This window comes from Molothrus ater, chromosome 8 (genome assembly GCF_012460135.2).
Source record: "Molothrus ater isolate BHLD 08-10-18 breed brown headed cowbird chromosome 8, BPBGC_Mater_1.1, whole genome shotgun sequence".
Taxonomy (NCBI): Eukaryota; Metazoa; Chordata; class Aves; order Passeriformes; family Icteridae; genus Molothrus; species Molothrus ater.
Window position 1 is genome coordinate 2,224,477 of NC_050485.2, and position 20,463 is coordinate 2,244,939.

At 47.4% G+C, this 20,463-nt stretch overlaps 1 protein-coding gene across 1 annotated transcript in view; it reads right to left on the reverse strand.

Moving 5' to 3' along the window:
• CDH23 (cadherin related 23) overlaps positions 1 to 20,015 on the reverse strand; it is a 122,717-nt gene extending 102,702 nt beyond the window's left edge. The window contains 3 exon segments of the mRNA XM_054515590.1: positions 9,872 to 9,950; positions 16,892 to 17,020; positions 19,845 to 20,015. Of these exon segments, the coding sequence (XP_054371565.1) occupies positions 9,872 to 9,950; positions 16,892 to 16,951 (139 nt within the window). The 5' untranslated portion in view covers positions 16,952 to 17,020; positions 19,845 to 20,015.
• Between the last annotated feature and the right edge of the window lie 448 nt (positions 20,016 to 20,463).

The following is a 20,463-nucleotide window of genomic DNA, read 5'->3' on the forward strand; positions in this document are numbered from 1 at the left end:
CCCATCCCATCCCATCCCATCCCATCCCATCCATCCAATCCCAACCCATCCCATCCATCCCATCCCATCCCATCCCATCCCATCCCATCCCATCCCATCCCATCCCATCCCAGCTTGAATTCTCCTCTGGAATCGGACACCCAGAGGGGATGAAGACAACATGCTCTGTGGGAATCCATAAAACCAGAGGGTTTTGGGAAAGCTGCAAAAGGCCTCAGAGACAGCAGAACTGTGATTGGAGCTAAGCAGCAGCCATGAGATTGGTCAGCAGAAAAATGATTTAAACTGTAGAAAAGCAAGGGCAAATAGAACAATGGTCTGTGTATTAACGCTTGTCTAGAATAACTCCCTAAGGTGCAGAAAAGTTTATCTAGCAAGATATTAAGAAGTTTTAAGCTTAATAATGGAGCTCTGAGCATTGTGTTTTAAGGCTTTAAGGCTTACAAGCAGGTATTGTATTTAAAATAAGCAAGCATTGTTTAACAGAAGGAAAAAAAAAGGTACAGGTGCTTATAATAATTAGATAGAACTACTGTCAATGTGCTTTTGCTTTGTGTGATTGGTCAAAAAACTTATAAAGTAAGTTGTAACATTAAGTTACATTAAGTCTGTTGCTGGGCACATGAGCTGATGACACCTTCCCATTGTCATAACCATGTAATGAGAGTGATGCTGGAAAATAAAACAGCCCAAGGCACGTTCCCAGCAGTCCTGTCCCATTTGTGATTTGTACAGAGACCCCAACCAACGCTAATGCTCGAGTGTCATGGCCAGCAGACACCAAAAGGACGATGTCCTGCTTGGGAATGTGCCTGTGGCAGCTCCAGGTGCTCTCCCTGAGAGGCAGACAAAAGCCAGCAGTTGGTGTGTGGAGCCTGGGACACCTGACACCAGCCTGACACAAAAGCAGAGCAGGCTGCTGAATTAGTGATGACCAGGGAGGTTATATATCCAGGCATATGGTCACCCACACAGCTCCCCTCAGCATCCTGAGGCATGCAGAAACCCCTGAACCAGACACAGACAGGAGCCAGGAAACCCTGCAGGTAAATTCCAGTCATCCCAGTCAAAAGGAAGTAAAAAATAAATCCTGTCTTCTCAATACGTCTCAGCACGAATGAAACACACACAGCATTTGTCATTTCCCTGGAAGGGAGCTGCAAGACAGATCTGCTGCCACAGAAAGTTGTTTCCCATCACTCAGCATCCACCTTGCTCCCTTCCAACCTCTGTTGGATCACAGCTGCACCTTCCTCGTATAGCAATGCTGCGAGGGCCCTGATGAAGGAGGAATGGTGAGGAGGACTCCATGGACATCAGAAGGATAATTAATTACTTTATTATACTATATTATTCTATACATCTAAAACTGAACCTGCCAGCACTCAACCCTGCTCACACTGCCCAGAATCTCATGACTGTCACCCAACAGTCCCAACACACACACACACTCTCTTGGCCCTGACATGCCAAGGAAACAAAACACCGTCACTTTGGGTAAACAATCTCCACATTGCATTCTATTTTTGCACAAACACAGGCACAAGCAAGTGATAAGAATTGTGTTTCCTTTCTCTGAGGTTCAGAGAACGTGAATCCCAGAAATATTCTTGGGAAGAATTGTGCCTTGCTTTTCTCTGTGAAGAGAAATGTGGGGCTACATCCTCAGGATGGCCAAAGCCTCTGGGCCCTGCCATCCCCTCCCTCCCACCCAGGAGCCACCTGGCCTCACCTCCCTCTCCCAGAGCCCCAAGTGCCTTGACACCTTTCTCCCCATTACTGAGGCATTCTATATTCCTCCTGGACAGAATTCCTCCCATTCCTGTCCTTGCTCCTCTCTTCTCTCCATCCCAAATGCCCCACTGACCACTTGCCAGCTTAATGAGCTCACCAGCCTACTTAAAATATTAGCAACGGCCTTGTGGGTTTTTTTCCTGATCTTTTGCTGCTGAACATGGAAATCTCCAGTCTCCTCCCTCAGACAATTCCCCTCTTTCCATCCTGACTTCCCACTTTCATGCTGTAATTTATGGCTGACTCCTTGGGAAGCTTCTTCTGCTCCCAGCTTTGAAGGACGCTCCAGGAGATGGATGGGACTGTGCTGCCAGGCATTTAAATGCTCCAGGACACCAGGTTGCCATGGTAAAGTTTGTGCCTCAGGGTCACCTCCCCCTAATATGAAGTGCAATAAAATGCAGAAACAATGGAATTTAGTGGAATTAGGTCAATAGGGGAGGAATTTGACTAAACACAGCACAGTGTTCCGTGTCCTGAAAAGGGTCATGCATTTCAGATTTGACCATGGTCACTTTTTGAAGGATGGGCAACTAAACTAGGGGCCCAAAGGCCTCCTAGCTGCACATCAGAGGCTGTTCTCTAGCTCAGCCTCCCCAACACCATCAGATACTCACCCTATGCCCACTGGGGCTATTTTTCTACTAGCAGAGAGTTCCTGGCTTTGCAAATTAGCAAATTTAGGGAAAGAGGTGTCTCCAATACCTCTCCAACCACCACTTCCTCGCTGCTCTGACCAGTGATCCCTGCTGAAGCACGCACACTGCTGAACAATACCCATTTCCTGAGAGATTTTCCTTGCCAAAATCTCTCTGATCATCTTAATGTGCCTTCACTTTCCAGAGAACAAGGGAAAAAAAATAAGATGGGGGGAAATTAGCCAATTTTATCTTTCCTCTCTCTGGAGACACCAGAGGTACATGCAGGAATGTGGCAGAAATTAAAGGATGAAAAAGGAAAGGCTGAGCAGCAAAAGGCGGGCAGAGAGAAGGAAAACAAGGCAGGAGATGTTTTAAATATCAGAAAGACAGAGGGAAAGGGGAGAATGACAATGAGAAAAAATTGAGAACTTTGGGACTGCAGTATGAATCCACTTCTAGCAGACTTGTTGCTCCCACCTGGCAAGAAATAGGCTTGCTCAGGACCTACAAACCCAGCATTTTGTTATGACACGGATCAAGAAGAAGGAGAAGTTTCTCATCCATCTGTCCGTGTGCAGGTACAGGGGCAGCAGCAGCTCCTGCATACACTGCAGGCAGACAGGGGTCTGGGAAGGCATGCACTGAGGGGATGCTGGGCTGGGAGCACTGGGATGGATCACAGGAGCCCATTCAGAGTGTTTTTCCAAGCTCATTGAGGAACGGATGGTGGCATAGGCATCATTTTGGAGAAACACTGCTATAACGAGGGGTTTTATAGATGAGAGCCATAATGTTTAATTGCCCTCAGCCAAGCTCTCAGTTTAAAAAGGCTGTTAAAAGTACTGGCTCAAACCCAGAGAAATAGGTGGGGGGGGGGGGGGGGGGGCGAGAAAAAGGGAAAAAAAGGAGGGAAAAAACCATACCATCAATATCTCCTCCTTCCTCCCTACCCCTTTAGCCTTGAGCACCTTTCAAGGGAGAGATGCAGCCACTGCCCTGCTCTGGTGAAGAGCCACCTGTCAGTCAGGGCGAGCTGTTTTCCCAGGGCAGGATAATTTCCCACCCCCCTCTGCAGGAAGGGCTGCTCATGTTGGGAGCCAGGGCTGAACTTGGAGCGGGTGACTTTCACAAGATGTGAAAGGGGAACCCATCACACACCTTGCTCCGGATAATTTATTAATCAAAATGTGCTCCGTCAGGGCTCCTCGGGCACAGAAATAGATGCTGTTGGATGTGGTTCATGGAGTCAGCAACAGACACAGTTATTAGCAGATAAATAGTCCATCAGCTGCCGTGAGCATCTCGCTGCTCTTCACCTTGAGTTGCTGCCCCCAGGCCGCCCTCAGGGAAGCACTGCCAGGGCAGGGGCCTTGCCCCGTGATTAAATTCAAAGGCAACAAGTCATTTCCAAAGGAAAACTGGCTGTTACAACCTGAGCTTGTTGTTACAAATTGAGATGCTGTGTAAAAACAGTGTCCCCTTCTCCTCTTGGTTTGCTGCTCTTCTGGGGAGATGCAGCTCTCTGGGATAACAGATCTGAGCCCAAAGCTGTGCGCCAGCGCTCCTCCTCACATGCCTGCTCTGCAAACAGGCCCTTTTAGTATCTTTCCCCAAGGATCTGTCCATTCTAGCAGAACTTGTGATCTTGCAGAGCCACAAAAGGAGCTCACACCAAATGCTCGCAGTTCCCTTTTTCAGAACGGAATGTACAGTACAAGGAAATAAAAGGAGGTATTTATCACCCAAGGTGCAATTCCCCTCCCAGATTTCCTGGGAGCTGTGGCCGAGTACCAGAGAGGAGAACAGAACCCTCAGAGTTTCTACTCTGAGTGTAATTCCTTACACAAAAGGATTCTGAGTCTTGGACCACGACCATCATTCCCCCACGTCATCTCAAATGGGCTTTTTGACATAAACCCCACATCTCCAGAATCCACAGCTTTCTGAAATTCCTCCATTAAAAACCATCTCAGAACCAGTTGTTTTTGCTAGCCATGACATGAACAGAGGTGGTCCAGGTTCATCGTTCTCCCCTGGTGGTCAACATTGAATCCCAGACCAATTTGGGTTGGAAAGGACCTCAGAGATCATCTCATTCCAAACAACTTCCACTAGACCAGGTTGCTCAGCCTTGAACACACTCTAAATCCCAAAAAGATGAACAGGAAGTCCCAGAAATTAAACAGAAAAGATGCTTTTGTTTTCTGTTTCCACATAAAAGGGAATGTATAGTTTTAATTACAGCGGGCCGTTTGCTGGGGGACCACCTGCCACGCAAACCATTATCCCAATCATATCTCTTTCCAACAACTCCTGGATTGCTAGGGAGCCAAAGCCAGATGCCAACATGATGACAAAAAGCAGCCTGCAGGAAGAAGGGGAGCAACTGAGCCAAGGGGAGAGGGGCTGTGACCGCAGCCACCATCTTTGCTTTGTGCTGTCTCATCCCCTTGCATTGGCAGGGTGGGAACAAACAGCTTTTGATGGATAACTCGGCGCCAGGCACTTTTCCACCCATCAGCGTGTCCTCCTACAGAAATGTTCTGCTGTGATGGCTGCCTTTAAATCACACAGGAAGGCCCTCCCAGCAGCTGGAATTTATGAGGGCTTCAACACCCCGGCAGTTCACCGAGCGAGGAGAATGTGGGAAAAACTGGAGCAAGGTAGGGAATAGCAAAACGAGCAGGTCCCCACTTCCAAGGGTGTTCCCCAATGTCTGGTTTAAGGGTTTTAGGAAGTGCTTTGCTCTGCCTTCTTTATTAAGTCAGGTCAAGCCATGGAGGGAGATGTCAGCAGCTGAGGGCTTGGAGATCTCTTTGGCCACTTGACCTTTCCTCAAGGATTCATGCTGCACTTTCATAAAGAAGGCAGTGGGCTCTGTTAAGAGCACAGGAAACATGTTCTGAGAGTGCTACTGCACTGATTAATTAGTCATATATACATATTATATATATAAAAAATATATCTATGACATTTTATTCCTTAGCAGGAAATCCAGAAGATGGAGAACAATTATTTTCAGCTTCCCTAGCACTTCTGTAACTCACACTTCTGTTGCATTGTGCAAATAATGATTTTTAATTCATGTTTCCCTCGGGGTGCACCAGCTTAAAGAAGAGAGGCTTTGCTAGAAACTGCATCAGTCTCATAAAACAATCCAGTTGGGGAGGAGGGAGGAAGAACCCCACCCTGAGGGTTTGTGAATAGCCCTAAGGACCATCTCTGACTGAAAGCTCCCTCCCCTCTCTCCTGAAGGATTTTCCAAGCCCCAGGAAGGACGTATAGATTGCCCTTGTGCAATCTCCCACTGCCCATCCATCACCGCACCTGAAATGTGTCAGGCAGGCAGAGACTGACATGTGGGACCCTGTCCCCTGGGTTAACCCCTCAGTGCCTGCCCAAGCAGCACAGGTCACCTTCACACCCTCCTGCCAGGAGGCTCCAAGTCTCCTGACTCTCCTGGAAATAAATGAAGCCCAAAGTTTACTGCTAGCAAGCAACACGTGAGTCAATACGTTTTCCTAAGAAGAGCTCGCGGGCTGAAGTCTCCTCCCGCCTATTAATTAAATTGCTGTTTAATTCACGCTGAAAATCCTTCCCTTAAAGAGCCAGAGGATTCCCCATGCCCCAGGCGGTGTGCAGAGGCAGCAAATGTGAAAACACACTGCCGTCTGCAGGGCTGATCCTGCCCAAAACTGCCAGGGCCCTCCCGATTCCCGCCAGGAAAATCAATCTCTGTTAGCCCGGAGAGCTCCCCTAAATGAAAAGCCTTATCTAGAACAGGTCGTGTTATACAACAAGTCACTGGCTTTGCCTGGGAAATGAAAGATGATGAGGCAGAGTCCCCAGCACAGAGGCTATCTCCATAAATCTGCCAAAAAGGAGCTGTGGATTACTTTGCTGGATTAATTATCTGTCCTTCAAACAGAGTCCTGACCTCAGTGGCTGAGCGTCTCCAACCTGTCACTGCAGCCGGGGAGGGAGGGCTAGCACAGGGCTCTGGCCACAGGAAAAGCAGCAGGAACACCCTCTGGAGCAATGGGAGCCCTGGCACTGACCAGCCTTTTGGCACGAGGGGCATGAATTGTGAGGTCTCAGTTTGGGTTTCTTTTTCTATTGGGCAGTGAGCCCGTTCCTTGTAAAGTGTGAAGTGAAAAAGTACATTTTCTTGGAGTTAAAACACTCTGATGGGAGGGAAGGGACAGAATCAACTGAATGGCTTTTTCCTATTAGATATGGAAATGATTCCCAATGCAGGTAGGACAAGCAGCCAAAGCCACGGCACAGCTACACCAGTGCCCCTCCATCATCTCAGCCTTAACAGCTTTGTAAGCTGGTGGCATAAAGCTAGATCTCGAGTCTTATTTTATGTGGTTATGGTTAATCTTTTAGTTTTATTGTGTTCCTGTCATGGGAGGACCTTGTGCTGGAGATAGCTGTATAAATAAGAGCTGCTGCAGTACATCCCCAGACGTGGCTGCCCGAGGGATGGAGCTGAACGGGACAGCAGCAATTCCAAATTAATTTTTAAACCCCACCTCCAAATCACACCGATGCTTTAGGCATTAACACCAAAGGTATGATGAATGGCCAGGTTGCTTCTCAGCTCTCTACTGCTGCATATACCAGCCCAAAAGGCAAAAGCAGACCAGCCACATGCTAACCCTGTGCCCAAAAATCTCTGAGAGCTGGGAAAAGGCATCATGCATCCCTGCAGGGGAATGGGAGCAGCATCACTGCCTCCTCCCCTCCTGGAAGGGAGCTTAAGAGCCAGGTTTAATTACTACTTCCACCAGCCACTTTCACTTTTGCTTACGGTCGGTTTCTAATTTAATTTGCTTCCCCGTTCCCATATGTTAGGCTTTTTTTTTTGCTTTTTTTTCTGCAAAATTGCCATAAAAATTTTCCAGCTCGGGCACAAAAATCTGCTCGCTGACCTTTACCATCGTGATTGAGGATAATGAGAAATTAATTAGGCTTTACCTGCCTGCCAAAAAGAAAATGGCTTGCCTTGGCTGAGCAGGATTTTGGAAACGCATTAGATGCCAGTCCTGTGTCTGGACTCTCACACATCAGAAAGCAACATCAGCTCTGTCCACAGAATCTGATCATTCCCATCCAACCCCTTCTCCATGACACCCTGCTGATGACAGGAGAAAGATTCCTGGCCAGTTAGGAAAACACTTCGTAATTCTCATGTTTGGGGAAAAAAAAATAGCAGTGCAAAGTAGTTTAATCACTCTTTTGATCTGTTCAGCTGGATCCTCTGGTAGGAGAACTGCCCTCACTAGGCAGGACTGCAGGCAAGGGTTAAGCTCTTGGCATACACAAGCAGATGCAAGGCTGTGTGCAGTGATCTGCCTGCAGGTCTCTCCATGTTCCACCTGGACCCCAGAGCACCCTGATTCCCCCTCCACCATCCCACTGCCCGTCCAGGATGGCCAGGCTGACAGCTATTTTACCATCCTCACCGTAATTCAGCAACCTCTGCAAAATCAGATTGATGTTTCAGTCCAGTCTCCAGTGAAAAAGAACCTGTATCAGCCAGAAGAGAGTCCCTGCTGCACCTTGGCCAGCTGATACCCACAATCTGGGACAATCTCTTGAATAAATTGCAGAGGGAATTAGAGGAATAAATAATCCTCGCATCTTCAAAGGCTGGATACTTGCAGTCAGGATCAGTGGACTTGAAAGTCAGGGTGAAATCACCTTGACCCTTGAGGCTGATTAAAAGAGGGTTTGAAATGGCTGGGCTTTAAGGAAAAGAAACTGGGAAATTATTCCTGCACGTGGGGGCAGCACCTGGAGCATGTGGCACAGAGGGGAGGGGAAGCACTGCTGCTGTTTCTTGCTGGGGAAAAAAACCCCAAAAAATGATGCCAGGAAGATGGTTACAACCCACACCCACCAAGCTGGGCCCCCAAAAATGATGCCAGGAAGAGGGTTACAACCCACACCCGCCAAGTTGGTCCCTCACTCCTGGGTCACCCCGAGCAGTCTGTCTGTCCTCACCAAAGCAACATCTGAGTGCAGCCCTGGCAGCATCAAAATTAGCTGGGCTATGGCAGGGATTGCTGAGCTCAAGGCATCTTAAAGGAAACAGGCCCAAGCCCCCCAAAACTGGCCTTCCCATAAGGCAGCTGGGTTTTATCTGGAAACACCTTCCCAGCCTGCCCAGCCCCTGCTGCCATCAGAAGGGATGCTCAGGCCATGGAGCCAAAGCATTGCCCAGCAATGATCCACTCATCCACACCAGGAAGGGTTTCCAGGCTTCAGACCCAGACTCCAAAGGCAGGCTTAATCCTGTCAGAAGGCAGAAAGCCACCAGCACTTTAATTAAGGTTCCTCCTCTAGCTCTGCACCCTCACGGGCCCAGTCCTTGCATCACATCTTCTGAAACTTTTGGGAAACACCACAGAAACCACCAGGAGCCGTTCAGTCCATACTCAGTCTCATTCCCTCTTGGAACAGAATATCCCCTCTGGGGGATATTTGTGGCTTATCATTAGGAATGAAAGGTTTCAATGTGAAATACTGTCAAATTTGCATGGAGCTACCTGGTTGAGTAGAAGGTGTCCCTACCCATGGCAGGGGGTTTGGAACAATCATCTTTAAGGTCTCCTCCATCCTAAATCATTCTATATATTCTATTCCATGATTTCCCAGGGATGGGATGTACAAGGACTTATTGCAGGTTATCCTGTCCATCTATCCTTCATCCATCCTTCATCCATCCATCCATCATCTATCCATTCATCCACCCATCCATCATCCATCCATCCATCCATCATCCATCCATCCATCATCCATCCACCCATCCATCCATCATCCATCCATCCATCCATCCATCCATCCATCCATCCATCCATCCATCCATCATCCATCCATCCATCCATCCATCCATCCATCCATCATCCATCCATCCATCCATCCATCCATCCATCCATCCATCCAGCATCCATCCATCCATCCATCCATCCATCCATCCATCATCCATCCATCCATCCATCCATCCATCCATCCATCCATCCATCATCCATCATCCATCCATCCATCCATCCATCCATCCATCCATCCATCCATCCAGCATCCATCCATCCATCCATCCATCCATCCATCCATCCATCCATCCAGCATCCATCCATCCATCCATCCATCCATCCATCATCCATCATCCATCCATCCATCCATCCATCCATCCATCCATCCATCCATCCATCCATCATCCATCCATCCATCCATCATCCATCCATCCATCCATCCATCCATCCATCCATCCATCCATCATCCATCCATCCATCCATTCATCCATCATCCATCCATCCATCCATCCATCCATCCATCCATCCATCCATCCATCCATCCCTCCATTATCTATGCATCCATTATCCATCCATCCATCCCTGCTGGGTCCCCTCTGTGCCCCCAGGACTCACCAGACACGATGGTGTAGCCGATGCCCCGAGGACGTCCCTTGTCCTGGTCGACAGCCGTGATCATCCTCACGGTGGTGCCCTGGGGAGGGACAGGGGACAAGGTGTCACAGCACTGCTGGGGCTGCCACAATGACCTGCACCTCTCACCCTGGGCCAGCTGCTGAGGGACAACCTGTCCTAGGACATGCAGGTCATGGAAAAGTCCCATTGCCTGCCCTCAAAGCAGCTCAGGCTCAGTACTCATCACCCTGGTGTGAGCGTTAATCCACTCTGCTAACCCACCCCAGGATGTAGCTGGGAATGCTGAGGGCATCACCAGCAGGAAACAACTCCCTTTCACCACCACTTTCAGTTTGATCTGCCATTGGCGTCCCCATTTCAACCTGGCCTCTTCTCCCACTGTGTTGCTCAGATGAGGCACCCCAGGCAATAAGGGCTGCTCACACTGACCATTGGCAACCAGCTGCACAACTGAGTGAGCTGAAGAGATTTTAATTGAAACCCCTGAGGAGGAGGAGGAGGAGGAGGAGAGCTGGACAGATGCTGAGAACCCACAGGCAGGAGCTTCTGCAGCTGCCAGCTCACCCACCTCATCCTCCATCCTGCACTGTTCCTATAACCCAGCAGAAAGATCCAAGAATCCCCCAAAACAGACAAGAGCAACATAAGAGGGACCCAAAATTCTTGTTTAGCTCTTGAAATAAAAATATCCTGCTCCATAAGTCAACTTCCCCCGCCGCAGTGCAGTGAGCCCCTGTGAATACCAACGCATGCACATGCCCATAATTAATGTAGTGTGAAAAAATTTACAACTCAGCTGTTCTTGTTTTCATTGGCTTATTAACAGTGGGGAAAGCAGCAAATTTTTTATTATTTTTTTTCTTTCCCCTCAAAGGAAATGTCAGCAGAGGCGTTTGCATATCTAACGAGGGAGCAGAGCGGGTCGGCAGCCTCGTGCTCGCCCCGCAATCCATCATTTGAAGGCCAGAGGGAAAGCTGAAACATCACTGGTGGAAAGAAGGGACTCACAGGACTTCCAGATCCCTGTCCCTGGGGGCTTGATGCTGCTGCTGGCCATAAAGAAGGCTCTGAGGGCCAGGCAGGCTGCCCGTTCCCTGATCTCCGAGGGCATTTCAACAGACTCCTTAAGTAAATCCATGTTATTAACCGAGAGCATTAGCCATAAATCCCAGGTCACTGGCCTCTGAGCAGCACTCGGCTGCTGAGGCTCAGCAGCCACCCAGAGAGCCTCTAAATTACTGACAATAACTGTGCTTTCCCAAGAGCACAGAGAGAGAGGAAAACCACTGTCAAAGTGGGGAAGGAGCAGGTGGGAAAGCAGAAGAGAGGATGTGGAAAGGAGCGCAGGGCAAAGTGGAGGGAAAAAAAAAAGGGTGATGCATTTCAGTGTGGGGTGATGCATTTCAGAGTGCCCTGTCCCAGCATAGTTTTGCTTAAATTATAATGTAAAATTACAATGTATAAATTACAATGTATTATACTTTATACTATACTCTCTCTCTAGATATAGTGTATATATACACTCTCTATACTCTCTATATAACTATATACCCTCTCTATATACACATGTATAGAGAGAGTATGTAGGTATCTAGAGAGTGTGCATATAATATATAATATTATATTATTATACAATATAATTATATATCATATAAGTATATAGGTATATAGAGAGTGTGTATAATAATATAATAGTATTATATTATTATACAGTATAATTATATATCATATATAATTATATATTATACAGTATAATACTATTATACTGTATAATATATAATTTTATTATGCAGTATAATACTATTATACTGTATATATATTTTCTATATACTGTACTGTGCTGCATGTATATATATACACTCTATCTATATACTCTATATATTTGTATAAATAGTATTATATTACAAAGTCTATATATTATATATAATGTATAATTATATATTATACAGTATAATAGTATTATACTGCATATATATACAGTATATATACTGTACTGTACTGTATGTATATATATACACTCTATATATCTATATACCCTATATGTATGTATATAAATAGTATTATATTACACAATCTATATATTATAATTATCTATAATATATAATTATATATTATACAGTATAATAGTATTATACTGTATATATCCTATACTGTATGTATATATATACACACTGTATATACAGCTATATACGCTCTCTCTATATATATGTATATAAATAGTATTATATACCATATATCGTATTTATGTGTTATTATATATTCTGTACTGTATTTTAGATTACCCTCACATTCAGCAGAATCAAACTGGATGCAATCTTTAATCTCCCGTGCCCTCGGGGCAGGTAGGAGCCCCTCCCTGCCTGGCCCAGCGGGAGGGGCGGTGGGAGCAGGCACCGGGGCTGTGTGACAGCTCTCTTGTCACCTGTCACACGGCTCGGGAGCGGCACGGAATGGGAATTGCCTCCTGCAGAGGGAAGGCAGGGCCCTGCGATGGCTGGGGAATAGCAATGGGCCGCTCTGTCTGCGGGAGAGGCCCCTCCTGGAGGAGCCAAGGGGAAGGGCTGGAGGGAGAGATAAAAGGATGAGCTCGGATGTGGCAGCAGGGGAAGTTTGGGAGGGGTGGGGGGGAATCCACTCGCATATCTCAGCCACAGAGATGCCCACGGGAAAGAAATTATCCAGAGATTTGATCACAGGAATGAGGGCTGTGAGGGACCATGCTGAGGTTGACCCTCTGCCCTCAGCAGGCCCGTGATGACGATGATGATGATGATGATGATGATGATGATGATGATGATATCTTGCTGCTGGGTTTTGGCATTGGCCTCCTGTGTTTCTCCTCCTGCTCCACAAGCACCTCCTGGGGATGAGCCACATTTCACCAGTGTCCAAGAAACACATCTTGGAGTGGTTTTGGCTTCCCTACCATCCATGGATGCCATCTCCTAGAACCACAGCAAGACCCTTCACATCCCACCTGGCTTCCATCCAGGTGCCCACAAGTCTGGCAGATGCCACCTTTTGGGGTTGGACATTCCCTTCCTGAGCAACCAAGTGTTTGGGAGCAGCCTTGAACCTCCCAGGAAAGGGGCTGAAGAAGTGGCACAGGGCATAACCCGTGGCAAGAGCCTGGAGCTCTTAGGAATTCCCAAATATCCCTGACTTTCCTTTTAAAACAAGTCACACCTTGCCCGCCCACTGCAGACAGCAGTGGCTGGTGGGTACAGAGAGAACAGAATAACTCTTCCCCTCTGGGAGAGGAGGAAGAAGGTTTAGAAAAGTAATAATCTGGGAAAGCCTATGCTTAAAAAAAGGCAAAGAAAATAAAGAATGGCACATTATCCAAACAAAATCTGAGGGTTTTTTGAAGAGGGGCAGGGGTAAATCAATCCTTTTTTAATAAAACCCTGAGCTTTTAATAAAGTGTTCACACTGATGGGCTGGAAATATTGTAAGAAAGAATTAACTCGGAGCTATTGAGACTCTAGGGCAAAACTAGCACTGATTCTACATTATTTCTTCAACTCAAGGAGTTTCTGAGGAGGGGGATGGTGCTGAAGAATTAAAACTGTTTTAATGATGTCTGACATGTTATCTGTACCATTCTACTGCAAAGGAATACAAGTGCTGGTCTTGGGGCCGTGTGCCAGCGGGGTTTGGCCCCACTCTTGGCCTCACGTGGCTCCCTGTGGGATGAAGCACATGTCCACAGCCCTCAGCTTGTATCCTGGAGAGTGGAATCCTCCTCCTGCACCCACAAAGTGAAGCTGCAGCACTGCCTGAGGTGCAGAAGCTGGGGCAGAAGCTTGGGTGCAGAAAAGCAGGGGCTCATCAGAACCACAGCAGCTCTGCAAGGAGAAATGGCCCCTCTCCTCCAGCCCCTACCAGCCTGCCTGGAGGACATGGAATCACAGAATAATTCAGGTTGGAAAAGCCTTCAGAGATCATCCAGTCCAGCAATTCCTCCAGCCCCTACCAGCCTGCCTGGAGGACATGGAATCACAGAATAATTCAGGTTGGAAAAGCCTTCAGAGATCATCCAGTCCAGCCATTCCTCCAGCCCCTATCAGCATGTTTGGAGGATACAGAATCCCAGGACCATTTAGGCTGGAAAAGCCTCCTGAGATCATCCAGTCCAGCCATTCCCCCAACACTGCCAAGGCCACCACTGACTCGTGTCCCCAAGTGCCACATCCACTCTTAAATCCCTGCAGGGACAGTGATTCCATGACTACCCTGGGAGGCTGTGGCAATGCTGCACAACCCTTCCTTTCCAGGACATTCAACACCAACCACGCCACCCAACCTCCAGCTGCTGCCAGGACAGACACCCAAAAACCCTCTTGAGGATGAAAAACACGCCTCAGAGCTTTGCCACAGCTGCAGGCACACTTGGGTGCCCTAAGAGAGATGCCTGAGCCATGCTGGGATGATAAACAACATCAAGAAAGAAGATACAACACCTCCAGGGACAGCAGAGTCTCTCCCTGCTGCGTCCTCTTCCTCTGCCCGATAAGAAATTGCTTTCTTCTCAGTGTCACAATAAGCACCTGCCCAAAATGCTTCTCAATTATGCTCCCAGATCCCGGCCTGAGAGAAATAAGAACTACAACTGCACTCCTCTCCCCTCTCAGGCCCCTCCACCCCTTTTTCTTCTTCTTCTCTTACAGGATTAGGGACTTGAAAGGCGAAGCGCAGCCCAGCGTTGCAGCAGGAGGAGGAGGGGGGGTGAGCACTTCAGAAAGCTGCCACGGCAAAAAAAATCCCATTTCTCACTTCTTAATTCCAGTCAATTCCAGTCAAAGGGCTGATAGAGATCTGTTTGTGGTAATTTGCTGCAGTTTATCCACTCTTTTCACCTTCTATCGGCTCTCCGCTGACGGGCTGGCTGACATGCTGTTACTCGAGTGAGGAAATTAAAATTTGATGCAATAATCCCAAATAAGAAGGATTTTATTAGGTAATGTATACACTTTAGATGAGGTATTCTTGCCTGATACATTGATAGGGGAGCACAGACATGCTGTGAACCGCAGATAAAAAGAGGGAAGAGAGACGGGTAGCAGCGGCTCCGTGGATTTAGGGCTGGGATGAGATGCCTTGAGCACATTTTGACCTGCTGAGTCACATGGCAGGGTAAACATCACCCAAAAATGCACCACAGCCTCTTGGTTTGACCTGTAAGCCTGCTTTTTTGACTCCCCACCCAAACTGGTGATCATTTTGACAACCAAGACACTCACTCTACACCTGGCTCCACTCAGGGGGTAGGGCAGAGCTGATGAGAAGATTTACACTGGGAGACAAAAAAGGCACATAATTAATGGCTGGATTTGATGAACTTTGAGGTTTTTTCCAAACAAATGACTCTGTGTTAAACGCCATGCTTACCAAAGCAAATCACACCCTTGTTTCAGCAGTGGAATTTCTCCCAGGAAAGCTGGGAATTTGGGTCCAAACCAGAGGGTGACACCACTCAAAGCAGTACCCACCTCCAGCAATCTTCCTCTTCACCATGCCTCTGGTGGCACTTATCCATCCCAGATACCTCAGTGCCTTTGGAGATGTTGCACGTGGCCAAGAGAAATTAAAATCTCGAAACCTGGTGGGAATCCCTTCCTCCTTTTCCTGTGTCACATTGCACAGTGGAAATTTGCTGCTTCCCTGACTGCAAACAGTGAGTGTTCCAGGAATAACTGTGGTGCATGCTGGTGTATTCACACAAAGGGATCCTTCAGCCTTAATATATATGATTATTTGGAAGACATTCCCTTTCCTGGATACCAGATCACTCCATGGAGGTGATGCAGTCTATGATTTTTAATACTTATGGCACTTTCATTCCTCTAATTTCATTTAAAGCTTTTTCCTCCTAGCTAAGTGTGATCTAATTTTTGGGGTTTTATTTCCCTGCAGCTCACTCTGTCCATCCCAGAGATACTCCTTAATACCAACAAAACTTTTACTTTGTGAATAATTCATGAATAAGCTGTTTTTTCTGGCCACCTCTGGGCCAGCAGACAGGTAATGTGCTGTGTCACTACAGGATTTGGGACAGTACAACTCAACCCTATTGATCCAGCACTCTCCATGCCCCAAAGTGAATAAAAAGGCATAAATTGAAGCACACTGGAGTTCCCTCTCCCTCTGAACTGAGCCACCAGGCATTTGGGATCCAAAGCACCATACAAGTTATGGGGTGCACATGTGGTGTGGGTACCCACCATGCCATGATTTTAAGGCAAGTTTTCCCTTCCACACACAAAAATGTTTCCCTGTGGACAAAGTGATGGGATGCACAGCTGTGGATGCTGTGGAGAAAGGCTGGGGCTTGGATTAAATCCTTGGTGGGTCTCTAAAATTGTCTCCATTCCCTGGCTAGATTGCAAGGGTTGTACTGCATTTCAGGGTGTACTTTTAATCCTGACTGGAAAGTACCAAAAATAAGAGACAAATTTCTCATTGAAAGTCCCAGATGAGATTCCCTCTAGAAACAGCTCCCAAAGCCCAAGCTGCCCTCCATGCTCTCTGACATCTGTGGGGGGAAAAAAACAACCTCATCCCTGCTGTATTCAGGGACTGGGAGACGTTTTTCCACAAACAGCGAGTTTGCTGACAAACGGAGTTTCAGAAGAACTAAAATGATTGGACCAATTTGGCAAAACCTGGGGGAAAAGACTCAAAGTGCTGAAATGGCTGATGATTCTGGCATTTTCAAAACTGCCTCATTTCAGGAACGTTTAGATTTTTCCTTCAAGTCCTCTATTGGAAATGGCATGCAGATAGACCGTTGGGAGGAGACGGGGCGACTGTCTGCTCCCAACAACACAAAGCCTCTGCAGAATTTAAGAAAAAACCCTCAAGAAAATATTTTATTTGGGGTCCAGGCTTCCTGAACCCCTGTGCTTAGGCTGGCTGCTTTAAAAAGGGGCTGAATGTTTTGGATCTGGCTGGAATTGTGCTGCTTCGGAAGGAAACCCCACAGAGCACAGCCCTTACCGGAGGCGAGTTCTCGTAGATGTTGGTGCTGTAGGGCAGATTGATGAAGATGGGGTCCATGTCCTGCACATCTGTGATGATGACTGCCAGGTTGGCCAGAGTAGACAGAGGCTTGTTTTTATCTTGGTCCTTGAAAAAAAAAGAAGGGGCAGGGAGGGGAGAGAAAGGATTTCTATCAGAAAAACAGAATTATTCAGCAGCATTAAGTCTCTCATGGTTGTAGCTGGGACAGGATTTCTGAATAGTGGAGGCAATCATCTCTTTTTCAAGCTACCTGCTGGAATTATTGTCCACTGCACCACCCTCTAAGCTGAAATACAATATGCATTTCATTGCAGCATCAGCCCTTTCAAATGAAGCAAACACCAATTTAGTTTTCATCGCATTTTGAGTGAAAATGCAGCAATGCTGTTCAACATCTACTTCAAAATGTAAATTCCTTTCTAATGCAGACACAGCCTAAAGTGCCTCAGCATGGTCAGACCCAGGGGTGGGTGCCAGCAGCCTCTCTCATACCCACAGTGCTGATGCCTTTACACAGCTGAAGAGGAGGCTCTGGGAGACCTCAGAGACCCTTCCAGTGCCTAAAGCGGCTCCAAGAGAGCTGGACAGGGACTTGGGACAAGGGATGGAGGGACAGGACAAGGGGAAATGGCTTTAGACAGAAAGAAGGCAGGGTTAGGTCACGTATTAGGAAGAAATTCCTGGCTGTCAGGGTGGTGAGTTCACCCAGAGAAGCTGTGGCTGCCCCTGTATCCCTGGAAGTGTCCAAGGCCAGGTTGGATGGGGCTTGGAACACCCTGGGACAGTGAAAGGTGTTCCTCCCCATGGCAGGGGGTTGGACTAAATGGTCTTCAAATGTCCCTTCCCACCTGAACCATGATTCCATGATCACCTCCCTCCATCACATCCCACCAGGACAGAGCCTCAGGCTCTTTGCCAAGCATGGCCCTCCTCCAGCAGCCAATGCCACAGCAGCAGGCACAGCAGCCACCAGCTTCTCCTGCTTTTCTTGCTGAAGTCTTGTCCCATGGGTGCTCAGAAGGGACCCCAAAGCCCCCAGCCCTTTGCTAAGGGCAGTTATCATCACAGCCCTTAGCAAAGGGAGCACACGGAGGGAAGGGAATCAGTGTCTCCTTACCCCCAATCAGGCACTGTGCTGGAAGGTGACCATCAGAGGTTACCACACACTCCTCCAAAGCAGCACTGAGCAGGGGCAAAGACTGATTGCCAGAAGATTAATGTTAATTTAAACTCTATTCAACACCTCAGCTTGTACATTATCCTCTTAACCTGCAGGGCTCAGTGTCTGTGGCCTGGGTGGATGCTTATTCTGACTCTGCTGTTAGTGCCATCAGGTTCAAGTCCTTTGTTTCTTCAGATAATGTTCCCTCCCCTCCCCTTCACCTCTTAAACTTTGTTTCAGGCATCACAGATAGCACTGAAAAAACAAGCATGCTTCCAATTTCCTCACTGGACTGCTTCTCCTGCTGTCCTTTCCAGCCTCTTTCTGTGCTTGCTGCCTTCATCCCTGGGATTGCACAACTCCTGCCCTGCACCCATGCTCCTCAGCAATCCCTGCAGCCACCCTGAACCCACCATCACCCCATTTCCCACTCTGGACCATGCAAACCGTTCATCAGGCAGACAAAAATCTGCATTTGCTCTTCCAGCTCCTGCTACTCTGGTGCAACTCTCACATTTCTTTCCCAGCACAGCTTTGCCCTGGGGTTTCTCATCACTCTTCTTCCAGGAATCACTAGTACTGACCAAGGCAAGGGGATATTGCCACAGCTGCCACCCAGCCCAGTCCAGAGACAACATTTAAGTCCTTGGATTCCCCAAACTGGAAACCACTGGATGCCAGGAGTGTATCAAGTAAGTAACAGGTTGCCCAGAAAAGCTTCCAGGGCTGCTTCCAGCAACTTCCAGGGCTGCTTCATCCCTGGAAGTGTTCAAGGCCAGGCTAGACAGGGCTTGGAGCAACCTGGAATAGTGGAAGGGGTCCCTGCCCATGGCAAGGGCTGGGATGGACTGGGCTTTACAACCCCTCCCAACCCAAACCATTGTGGGATTCCCTGAAGTACCAGATATTTTATCTTTGCTGGGATACAGGGCCAGGCAGAGCTGGATGGGCCAAGGTGACACTATTGCATCCCTAAGGAAATCAGAATCCTGGAAGAAAGTTACATTTCCATCAGGGACTGTGTTTGGCCCCACATTTTCCAACCTGCTAGATAGCTCAGTAACACATCCCAGGAAAGCGTGCCAGTGACAGGTATTGCCAAGGAAGCCAAAAACAGAGAGGTCCTCTTTGCACTTGAGCATTTAGATAAAATGAGGTATGTTTCAAAATAAGAAAAAAAAAAAAACCAAGTTTCTGGAACAAATTTCACTGCCTGGAACATGCAGGGCTTGGGCTGAAAGGCTGTGATGTTTGCCCTACAGTCAGTGAGTGTCCAGGCCTGCTGCTGTGAAGAGAGAAGCACAGCCCTCCGTGTCCTCCTGACATTTGTAGCTCTGCATCAAGACAATGATCTTGATTAAATCACATGCTTCAAGAACTCTAGCCAGCTGCCTGGAGGGGGCAGAGAGGGTTTTCCCCCCCTCTCCTGAGCGTGGGGCTGGGCAGATGTATTGTAGGGCTGAATCTCACCTTCCTCTGTTGCGTGCGAGGTGGGGAAGGAGCCGGCACCCAGAGCTCCAGCCCGTGTGCTCCTTGACATTCTCCAGTACAGTATTCTTTAATATAATGTAGTATAATAAAATAATAAATTAGCCTTCTGAGAACAGCCTTCAGATTCATTTCATCATCCCTGCCTTTGTCGAGGCATTCCCAACAAATACAATCAACACCTCCAGGCATTCCCAGCAAATACAATCAACACCTCCAGGCATTTCCAGCACACACAATGAACCCCTCCAGGCCTGCAGCTGCCAGGGTCAGACTCACCGTGGCGTTCACCTGCAGCTGGTAGGCCTGAGTGACTTCATAGTCCAGCTCCCGGATCACCGTCACGATGCCACGGCCGCTGTCGATGGCAAAGAAGCTGGAAGGGGGCTGGAAGGAGTAGAGCACGCTGCCTCCTGCCCCCTGGTCCGGGTCCGTGGCGTTCACGATGAAAATTGGAGTGCCCACGGGGGTGTTCTGGAGATAAGAAATAAATATCAGTAACACTGTAATTTTTTCCCTTTTCTTTAGGCTTATTTAAACCTACTCTAAACTAAACACCCAAAAACCACCAGCAACTCACACTTATAACCCACCAAACCAAACCTAAACCATAACATTTCCAACATCAAAAAAACTAATAAAAAACTAAATAAACTAAACTACAACCCCCCAAAAAAAACTTTCTCAATTTATCATCTCTTTTAAAACAATAAAAAATTTTATTATTTAATATTATTTAAATTTTATTATTTAACAAACAATTTTTTCCACTTTTCTCAAAAAAAATATTTTTTCCCAAACCAATTTAAAAAACCCAAACAAATCTATTTTCCTTAAAAAAACACCCTTTAAAAATTCTCTCCAAAATTTACCCTAAACCAAAACCAATACATCTAGT